An 11531-nucleotide genomic window follows, 5' to 3' on the forward strand; every position below is an offset into this window, starting at 1 on the left:
CTACTAAGGCTTTCTAGCTGTGCTTGTAAAGTGCTGGGGAATAGCGAACTGAAAAATGATTCATGACAGAGGGACCTACAAAATGTATAAGTCAGGGCCCTCCCAATTGTAAAAAGCGAAAAAAAGCCACAGCAGTATGTGTGAACAAAGGCTAAAATGGATATTTTTTGGGCTTCTCTGGTTTATTTAGCCTTATATACAAGTGATTGTGCAGGAAAAACTGTTTCTTAACCTTTTTGGCCTGTTAAATGCAATTTAGGTTAGGTTTGGTAGTTGTTCTTGTGTGTCTGTAAAAGTGGCGTAATACTGCGACAAACTTATTCCCAGAAACCATATGTGAGTCAGAAATGCATGCAGGCTCATTCTCCAGGCTCTTCTCATTCTGTTTCATCACTTTCCCATCCATTTCAGCCTTTTCCTCAGGCCCCCAGGCCCCTTTGTGTAGGGTCTAGCAGAAAATTACTCGCATTTCCCATTGACTTACAAAGTACTCGTTATGAGTATAGCGATTACGAATATTACGGTACTCGCTCATCACTACTGATCATAGATGTGACTTCTCCATCTGTCTGTGACTTGTACAATATTTCTTTCAGGGTGAAGATCTGATCCATATTAATACTACAGAGACATATGTGAGGGGTGATGAGCGTTGTAAAGAGGAGATTCCTGCAGATAACCATCCAGGTGAGTAGCAACCACTAAATGCAGAGAAGTCACAGATTCTTCTCAGTCACAGGCTGTGGCTGGTTTACCGGTCATGTAGTCCAGCTGTATCACAATCGTGTGATCACCATTTTGCATCTATACCCAAACATTCTCCTCCACCAAAAACTGTTCAAATTACTTTGGACATTAGAAAAGGAGTTTCATAGAACTTACAACCTGGAAAATCCAACTACCAACTGAAATTAGAAGATCCTGACTCTTACCTGCCCAGGTCTGTAAACTACCAAGCCAAATGACAGTGTATGTAGAAAGTGCTGACAAGTTAGAAAATCACTTGAAGAAAAATATTATGATGAGCCTGTAAGGGAAAGTAGAAGGTATTGATGCTGTTGGCTTCCTAGAACCTTGATATCTTATTAGATGAATATACCTTCTCTCCCTTCTGTGGCGCTGAATGTGCTCATATGGTCCCTATAAGACCAGGTCCTGTCTTTATGACCAAACCTCGCTTTTATGATCGGCAATATTAAACGTGCAGTGAGGGCCAAGTATGAATTTCTGTATAATAACAACGGAGTTTCCCTTTACCCTGACTTTTCAATTTCTTTTTAAACCAAATTACTTCAAATAGATAAAGTATACAAAAAACATTACACCTGTGCCATGACATATCTCTAAGCTGTGAGTGGCTGATGGCTGTAAAAAAAATGCATTCATGCCTGCAGGAGATATGTTGCCATGACTCGAGCCCTGGTTTCATGGATTCACTCCACGTCATAAATAATATTATCAATCCTAGAGAATTTAGATACAATTTATCCTAAAATGGGGAGCACTAATACTTTCTCTACTCTTCTGGTCAGGACTCATAGTAGCTCCAATGGTCTACCATAAATAAGTGCAACTCTGGTTTAGTGTTGGATTTCTCTCCCCCCCCCCCTCCAAACATACATCCTTGTTGGGGATGTAATGTGTTTTTTTTATTCTGTCTTTTTTTTTACAGGTTCATTCTGTATGATAGTTTGATTGTGGTGGGATTGGCCTGCCTCACTTAACTCTGTAATTCCCTGGTAGTCTTTCAAAAAAAGGTCTCCATTGTCTCTTCCAAATACCCGAGTTCTAAATTTAAGACATCTCAGCTCTGCACTATTATAAAAAGTTCTCATTAAATGTATATTTCTTCTTGAGACTCATTTGGCAGAAAATATTGGCCCTTACTATACTGTATGTTAAATTGCCAGGAGCTACCAAGAAGCATACTCTAATTATCCCAGAGAGGTTTCACCACTAGTTACTCTCTCTCTCTCTTTTTTTTTTGATCTTTTCATTACATGTGTTATTGCTTATAGTCAAAGTTTTGCCCTACACCCTTTAACCCCTCTACATGGATCTGTACTTACACAAAGACCCTTAGGATTGGACTTAGTGTTGCCTGCTGTTCTGTGGTGTGACATGACAAGAAGAATAGTCAGGTTGCCGGATCAGAACCAGAAGGGAAGAGAAAATACAAAATCAGAAGACACAATAGTAGTCAGTAAATGGGCTGGGATCACAAGAAGAAACGAAGAAGAAAATACACAACACGGGAGCTGAACACAGAAGACTTAACCAGCGGAGAACAGGGCTGTATCAGGCAGCTTCCAGCATTATGCGTGAGCTTTAGTAGGGTGTGGTGCTTTCCATTTGAGTTAAGTAGGGAGCATATTTGATTTTGGAAGAGCGGATTTTGCTGGATTGGTTTATGGAAGCCATGTTGTTTTTGAGCCACTAATGATGTGGAAACCTCTGTTTTTCCGTTGACAGATTATGGACCTGAGTGGACGCTTTTTTTTTGTGATATGAGCAGAAATTTTTATTGGTATAATTTTCGCATATTTCATATTTGGGAGGCAGAATGAACAAACAGTTGAACACCAAACTCTACTGGTTCATGCTATGAGGTTTTCTATTAGACTGTGAACTTTCATTGTCTTGAATAAATCAATATTTTTACAAAACTTGCCATTTGTACCAACAGTTTAGAAATGTTCAAAAATATAAATTTCAAGAATATTTTATTCAAATATATATTTTTTTACTTAGCAGATGACTGTACTAGGAGATCAGAGGGACAGCTGACATCTTCAATTTTCAAATCAGATGAGCTGGAGATCTCACAGGATACAATTGAAGGGAATGCTATTACTCCAAATATGCCATCATCCCTTTACAGCAAAGATGTGTCATTTGCTCCTTTGAAACAGGTCCTATCTTCTGATTCATTACCGACTACTAAGGAAAATCAAAGTCACAAAATAAGCATTAAAAAACTAACTGCTCCTAAAGCTAAGAAGCCATTTGCACGGTCAGAATATGGAAATGGTTTTCCCCTCAAAAAGTTTTTTCTTAAACATCAAAAAATTCACACAGCAAAGAATAGATTTTCATGTTTCAAGTGTATGAAATGTTTTAACAAGAAATCAAGTCTTCTTAGTCACCAAAGAACTCACACAGGGGAGAAGCCTTTTTCATGTTCAGAATGTGGGAAATGTTTTAACCAGGAATTAGATCTTGTTACACATCAAAGAACTCACACAGGGGAAAAACCTTTTTCATGTTCAGAATGTGGGAAATGTTTTACAGGGAAATCAAATCTTGTTAAGCACCAGAGAACTCACACAGGAGAGAAGCCTTTTTCATGTTCAGAATGTGGGAAATATTTTACAGAGAAATCAAATCTTGTTAAGCACCAGAGAACTCACACAGGAGATAAGCCTTTTTCCTGTTCAGAATGTGGGAAATGTTTTAACCAGAAATCAGATCTTGTTACACATCAGAGAACTCACACAGGGGAGAAGCCTTTTTCCTGTTCAGAATGTGGGAAATGTTTTAACCAGAAATCAGATCTTGTTACACATCAGAGAACTCACACAGGGGATAAGCCTTTTTCATGTTCAGAATGTGGGAAATGTTTTAACCAGAAATCAGCTCTTGTTAGACATCAGAGAAGTCACAGAGGGGAGAAGCCTTTTTTATATCCTTAATGTGGAAAATGTTTTACTTGAAAAGACACACTTTTAGCAAGAAAAAATCGTGCTAATAAGTGAGTACGTCCTATAGACTGAAGGTAACTTCCTGTGACTGAGAACAATGAGACAGTGTCCTTCCTGATCAGTGAGAGAACTGATCTCTCCTCAAGCCCCACACTTATCTAACTGATTGGTGCAGAAGAGAAGAGGAAGGTACTGGGACCTGTACAGAGGCTGCACGTTTTGACTGAGCAGCTGAAGAATCTAGCTCATGGACCTTTCAGATCATGTAACACTGTTTTACATATTTGTAAAAGTTGTCAGGTTCCGTTATGAACTGAGCCATTTCTTAATGAATTTGACCTCCTGAATTCAAATGGGACAATGAGTTTTTCATTTTACTGCTACATATAATTTTATGATAAAAGTTTCAGTACTTTGAAACATTATTATTTTTGTAAATATACAGATGCAGAATATTTTGTTATGCCAATTTTCTTATATTTATTTAGAGAAAACTTAGAAACAATTCAAATAACTAAAACCTGTCTAAACCCTATTGCGAATTTAAACAGTTACAGAAATTGCACTACAAAATTAGTCCTCATTCAGTGACAACTGTTTTTTTGCTTGTTTCTTGTACTCCTGTATCGGATCATCTCTTAAAATTATACAATAGTAATCTGCAAGCATTGATGGATTTCATCTTCCTTGATATCTTTTCTCCATAATTGCAATATCTTGGTTACGTTTCTCACCATCCTCGTCTCTCACTACTCCACAGTTTGGTGGAAAAAAAGTCTACAATATAAGAAATTAATCATTAAGGACATGTTACAGCCAAGATCCTTACATGTTTTGAGTAGAAATAACACCAACTCTTCATAGTTACTGTATCTGCTCTTGAGTATCCCAAAAAGTTAGTTACCACAAATGCAAATGTAAACCATACAGACTTTTCCTTGCCCTGGAACAAATGAAGAAACTGCTCATCTTCAAGAAGCTTACGAATCTGAAGTCCAATAAAGACTCCTTCTTTTATATTTGCTTCACTTAACCTTGGAAAGTTATCAATCAGATGCATGAATGCTTGTACATTTTTATCCATAGGCTTTACTAAGTTCTTCATTAGGCCCAACTTGATAAGATTTTGTTACCACCATTGCCTAGGTGGATCCTCAACTTCTGGATGCAGGACAGTTTACTCCCTTGCTGAAGTGAATGTTGGAGAGGCCAGTCCCTTTTTTTGTAGCCATATTCTCTTGCACGACTATCCCATTCACACAGAAAGCAGCAGTACTTGTGTGCAATAACCCTGACGACATATGTGAACAAGCAGATGTAGGAGCCCCGGCCGAGCATCTAGCTATTTATCCGATATAGGACCTGATGACCATTTTGAAAATCGGCATACATCTACCAGTTAATTGTCTGAGTGTGGAAGTAGTTTGCTCCAGGGGAAAAAAGTGACCAGGAAAAGCCACATAAAGACTGCGGGAGAAGCAGGTTCTCAGCTCTAAGATGACACCACGGTTGTCACGCTGGAGACAGATTGAGCAGGGGAGACGAGGAGGAGGGAAGTGTGGCCTGGCTGTAGCAATTTGCCTGCACAGAAACACAGGTCTCAGCAGGTGACAGTGGCCTTATAACAGCTACCCCACACCTGCGCACGGGCTCCAAGTGGAGGAGTTGGGTGTGCAGGAGATGGGAGAGACAGCCGCTTTGAAGGGGATGAAAAGACCACAAAATTGCATGTGGCACAATACTCACTGCCCCACGGCCTAACCTGCACCAATGGGACATACAGGAACCTGAGGAACCTACTTTAAAAGATGTTTTCATTGCAGTGGTACATTGTAAATTCTCTCTCTGCTTTCAATGTACATTTTGGTGGTCTTAAAGATGAGACAGCAGGTATACGACACAAACTTCAGAAAATAGAGCAGGGGCAGTGGAAGGCTAAGTCAGTGCCATTGAGGACCAGATAGCCCATAAAAGCAATGAGAACAGGCTTGCAGAACATCAAATATCAGCACTGCTGGCGGAAACAGATGATCTTGAAAATAGGTCAAGGCTCAAAGATATACCACTTATTGGTGTGCCTGAAATAAATAGAAGGCTCCTTCCTACTGAATTCTTTGAAAACTGGCTGAAATTAATAATCAGGTGTGAAACCTTAACCCTCCTATAAGCTGTAGAACGAGCTCATAATGTGCTCATTTAACAAATTAATTAAAGGAAGCGTGGAATTAATTTATAATGATATTTATTTTCCTTCTAATAAAATTATACAGTAATTGATAACACACTGATATCAGTATAATGAGACAAAATAATATTCTGACATATGAAACACGACAAATGGACTGTAACAAATATAATAAACTAAAATAACATTTAGAGGAATTCGGATAAGAGCATTTTAGCTCATCAAAAGACATATTAAATAAAATAAATAAAACAAGAATTTTTTTGACATACAATGAACTACAAGTTTTTTACAAACTTTTCTCCTACCCTTGGATTTGCTTTTCTTTTTAATCTTTTGTTAATTCCTAAATACACATAGCGGCTTAACGACTAAAGAACACAGGACACAGTGGTTTTCCCTATAGAGACATAGGTTCTTGCCCAACTCCTGCTTTTAGAATAAGTGAATAAATACATTTATTTTAGCGAACATTTGAACTTCTATATATATACTATATTTAAATAATGTCGAATAGGTTTATAGTATATGAATTGTTATACATTTTTTTGGAGGTATTTCTTTATATAACTGAAATGCACGCAATTTTATTTTCCGATGTAATCATGTGTCTATCCAGTGAACTTTGACACAAGTCAGTTATGTGTTGATTTGGAGCCTTAATTCAAAACTCAAGCCTTTACACTGTCTTGCACAGTTTTGTCTGCATGTGGTTGTTTCCTGAAGAAGTGCTTGTCACTTTTAAACGCATTTAATAAAAACAGCAATTTAATAAACCTTTCTGAATTGATGTTTTCAATAAACCAGCAGCGTGGGAAGTATCCACAAATATCTCCAGATCCTGATATTCAATGATATACCCTGCCAAGTTAAGGGTGGTAGCCCGAGGTACTGTGCACTTTATTCAAGATTCATAAACCCTTCACTGGCTCGATATGAATGAGAGGCAAATACGCCGGGATCAAATTTGGGATGTTCAAAGTTGAAGATCCTGTGGTACAAACCCTAATTCTTCAAAAACACAGTGATCCGTGAGTATATGGGAAGAAGTGTCCCTGCTTGTTGGACAGTTCTTTACAATTGTTGTTTTTTCTTCAGGTTCTATTATGATTATATCACATTTTTCTTGCCTAATTGGGGTTGAATTATCCCCCAAGGGGGCTAAGGTTCTAGGTGGGATTCTCCCATAAGTTCAACAGTGACTGAGCCGCCATTTTTTCTACTTTAAAAGCGACAGCTATGGAAATACTTCGGCCAGTCTCTCACCCGGAGAAAGTTGTTTTATATCTGCCTTTTATGGGGAGGGGGGGTCTTTTTTATTTATTGGGGTATGTTTTATATTGTTGACAATCTTGTAATATGCGCTTAACTAGCTATGTAAAACAGAAATGCTCTGCTGATAGGATATTGGAAACTACATACAGGTGCATCTCAGTAAATTAGAATATCATCAAAAAGTTAATTTATTTCTGTTCTTCAATACAAAAAGTGAAACTCATATATAGAGTCATTACAGACAGAGTGGTCTATTTCAAGTGTTTATTTCTGTTAATGTTGATGATTATGGCTTACAGCCAATGAAAACACAAAAGTCATTATCTCAGTAAATTATAATACTTTATAACAGCTTGAAAAATGTTTTTAAAATCCGAACTGTTGGCCTACTGAAATGTATATTCAGTAAATGCACTCAATACTTGGTTGGGGCTCTTTTGGATCAACTACTGCATCAATGCGGCGTGGCATGGAGGCTATCAGCCTGTGGCACTGCTGAGGTGTTATGGAAGCCCAGGTGGCTTTGATAGCAGCCTTCAGCTCGTCTGCATTGTTGGGTCTGGTGTCTCTCATCTTCCTCTTGACAATACCCCATAGATTCTCTATGGGGTTAAGGTCAGGCGAGTTTGCTGGCCAATCAAGCACAGTGATACTGTTGTTTTTAAACCAGGTATTGGTACTTTAGGCAGTGTGGACAGGTGCCAAGTCCTGCTGGAGAATGAAATTTCCATCTCCAAAAAGCTTGTCAGCAGAGGGAAGCATGGAGTGCTCTAAAATTTCCTGGTAGACAGCTGTGCTGACTTTGGTCTTGATAAAACACAGTGGACCTACACCAGCAGATGACATGGCTCCCCAAACCATCACTGATTGTGGAAACTTCACACTAAACCTCAAGCAACTTGGATTGTGGCCTCTCCACTCTTCCTCCAGACTCTGGGACCTTGTGGAATGTGTCTGCCTTCTGGACATCTATCAAGTCAGCAGTATTCCCCATGATTGTGGAGCCTACTGAAATAGACTAAGGGACCTTTATAAACACTTAGGATGCCTTTACAGGTATTTTTTGTTAATTATTCAAATTTACTGAGATAATGACTTTTGTGTTTTCATTGGCTGTAAGCCATAATCATTAACATTAATAGAAATAAACATTTGAAATAGATCACTCTGTTTGTAATCACTCTATATAATAGATCCCTCTGTGTGTAATGACTCTATATAATAGATCCCTCTGTGTGTAATGACTCTATATAATAGATCCCTCTGTTTGTAATGACTCTATATAATATGAGCTTCACTTTTCGTATTGAAGAACTGAAATAATTTAACTTTTTGATGATATTCTAATTTAGTGAGCTGCACCTGTATACAGTAAAAGTTAATTTTTATTATAACTTTGGGTTGATATGGTCGGATTTTTTCTCTTCAAGTATTTAACTATGTTCAAACGACCCAACCTTGATTTTCATCAGTAGGTGCTAGCTATTTAGCAAGAGACACACTATCTTTAATATGCACCGATTGAGAAACTTACATTGGATTATTGTGTTTGTGTTATGCACAGAATTTTTGTTTCCAATAGTGATGGATTTTAGAGCCAAGGAAAAGACCTGGCTCGGTCAAATGGATCAGGTATTTGGCGCAGGCAGTACGGAACCACAGGTGGAGAGTGAGCGAAGCTGGGATTCTCAGGTCCGGTCTATTCAGGCATTGATTTTGAGGCGGACTAAGCTGTGGTGGAATAGGGCCTTCCTACAGAGGTACATCACCAATAAACTTATCCCGAGAGGTCTGAGAGTACGGGTGATCCCTACATTTGTGGTGGATGATACAGACTTTATCTCCAGTTGGGAAGACCATTGTAATACATGTTCATTTGGATTTATGAAATTACTAATTGATCTTAACACTAAGGCTATTACAGCCCTGGATGCTTCTATTGATGAAGCACAGAATACACTTAGAAGTAGTTGTCCGAATGAGAAACTTCAAGAATTTGACGCACAAATCGATAGGAACCTGGACTTATGCGTAAAAAAACTCCATGACACCCAAGCCAATAAAATGGCGAGGGATCAAAGAGATTTCTCTTCTAATATGGTCTATCACTGGAGAAAGACTAATACTCAACATTCTGTGGCACAACGTTCTTCTTCCATCACATCATCCTCATCTCTTAGTGATTCATCTAGCATTATGTCTTCTTCCGTGATTACACGGTCAGGACTAAGCCTGAAGAGGACACGCGATTCGAATTTTCATCCATACCGACGTAGACAGCCTAGACAGCCGCCCATGGACAGTGGGGATAACAAGGTAATTAACCTTAGTAATTACAAACTTACTGATATGGACCTTGCTCTACTGGGCAGGGGCCTTTCCTTCTCACCTAAGAGTAATTTTGATGTCTTTTCTGCCATCAAGGACCTCCATTTATTTGCGAGGTCCTTGATGTTTAAAAAACACTCCTTTGATGAGACACAATTTAATCTCTTTCCAACAGAAGAGGAACAAGTAGCTTTACGCACGCTGGATGAACTTTCCATGGAACACAATATGGGTGAAGGAGGTAAGATCCCTGCATCTATTAGAGTAAGGTCCAAGAAATTTCCCCCACTGTCCACGTGCGCCAACATAGACTTGTTCGTACAGGTGGTCACGAGAGAATTCGAACGTATGCCCCGTTATATAGAGAAGGACAATCTCACCACACAGGAGCGGGACCGCCTCCATGCTCTTCAGAACCTCCCTAATATAGTGTTGAAGCCGGCCGACAAGGGTGGGAACATCGTGCTGTGGCCTAAAGACATGTATGAGAGAGAGGCCTTCAGACAGCTTCATAATAAAACCTGTTATAAATGTCTGACATTTAATCCTTTGGCCTCTTTCTCATCCGATTTGTCTAAAATTATCCACAAAGCCGTAGCCGATGGGACCATCACTGCCGGACTGGCTTCGGCACTATTGGTTAATGAACCAACGATATCCACATTTTACTTGTTGCCCAAAGTCCACAAGAATATGTCCTCACCACCTGGGCGTCCAATCATCTCTGGAACAGGGAACTTCCTAGAGAATGTAAACCGATGGATTGATAGTAAACTTCAACCACTAGTAGAAAGCCTTCCATCATTTCTTCTAGATACAGGCGACCTACTAAGGAAAGTGGATGGACTGTACCTGGATCCAGAGATGATTCTTGTGACAGGCGATGTGGAATCATTATATACTAATATTAAGCATGTGGATGGCCTTAGGGCCTGTGCATTCTTTCTCAACACCTCTAATTTACCAAGAGATATTGTTGACCTGGTGATGTGCCTCTTGGAATTTTCCCTCACCCACAGTTTCTTCACCTTTAAGGGGTCCTTCTACCTACAGCTCCAGGGTACAGCTATGGGTGCATCTTTTGCGCCAGCCTACGCTAATTTGTTCCTGGGGCTGTGGGAGAGGGACCTCTCCCTGCCGGATCTGCAGGCATCAATGGAGCGCGTCCCCCTTTGGACGCGCTACATTGATGATATCCTGCTGATCTGGCAGGGCTCTGTTGAGGACTTGCAGATTTTTGTGCAACTCCTCAACACCAATAATATGAATATTCATATTACTTTCAACTGGGATATGGATACAGTTAACTTTCTTGATGTTACCCTCACGAGGGACCACAATAATCTGATACAAACAAACATCTATAGAAAGGATACCTCCACGAATACGCTACTTCACGCGTCGTCCTCCCATCCTCCGTGGATGGTTCGTTCAGTACCCACTGGACAATTTCTGCGACTTCGCAGACTTTGTTCCAGTGACGAGGAATTTGCTAGACAGTCTATGGATATGAAGAAGAGATTCTATGAGAGAGGCTACAGTAAACGAGTGGTGAAAAGAGCGTATCATCGTGCCAAATATTCAAATAGGCACGAATTGCTCTATCTGCAAAGAAGTCCTAAGATCAGTGACAAACCAAGGTTTATAACAAACTATCATGGACAATTTGGGCGCATGAGGAAATGTTTGACTCAAGCTTGGCCCATCCTCTTGATAGACCCGGTATTGTCAAAAATTCTTCCTGATCGCCCACCCATCACTGTACGCCGGTCTAGGAATCTCCGTGACTATTTTGTACACAGTCACTATCAAACAGCACCAGGCATGTCTACTATCTTTGGTGCATCAGGTCCTGACTGTGGGAGTTTTCCGTGCGGTCGATGTGTCGCCTGCCCCAATATGGACAGGATCAGTACTTTTTCTAATGCAGCTGGTACTAAAATTTATGATATAAAATGTCGTATTACATGTACCTCACGTTTTGTTATCTACTACGCCACCTGCCCGTGTGGGCTCATTTATGTTGGCCTAACAACGCGCCA

The 11531-nt window shown here is 39.6% G+C and overlaps 1 protein-coding gene across 1 annotated transcript; it reads left to right on the plus strand.

Annotated features, from left to right (window-relative positions):
* Nucleotides 1-455: 455 nt before the first annotated feature.
* On the plus strand, nt 456-6501 carry LOC141212745 (uncharacterized). Its single transcript, XM_073665056.1, has 2 exons — nt 456-687; nt 2755-6501. The coding sequence occupies exon 2, from the start codon at nt 2862-2864 to the stop codon at nt 3690-3692; it is 831 nt and encodes a 276-aa protein (XP_073521157.1). The 5' UTR covers nt 456-687; nt 2755-2861; the 3' UTR covers nt 3693-6501.
* Nucleotides 6502-11531: the final 5030 nt, after the last annotated feature.

Source organism: Phyllobates terribilis, unplaced genomic scaffold, assembly GCF_046119375.1.
Source record: "Phyllobates terribilis strain yellow unplaced genomic scaffold, ASM4611937v1 Scaffold_183__1_contigs__length_3771566, whole genome shotgun sequence".
NCBI lineage: Eukaryota > Metazoa > Chordata > Amphibia > Anura > Dendrobatidae > Phyllobates > Phyllobates terribilis.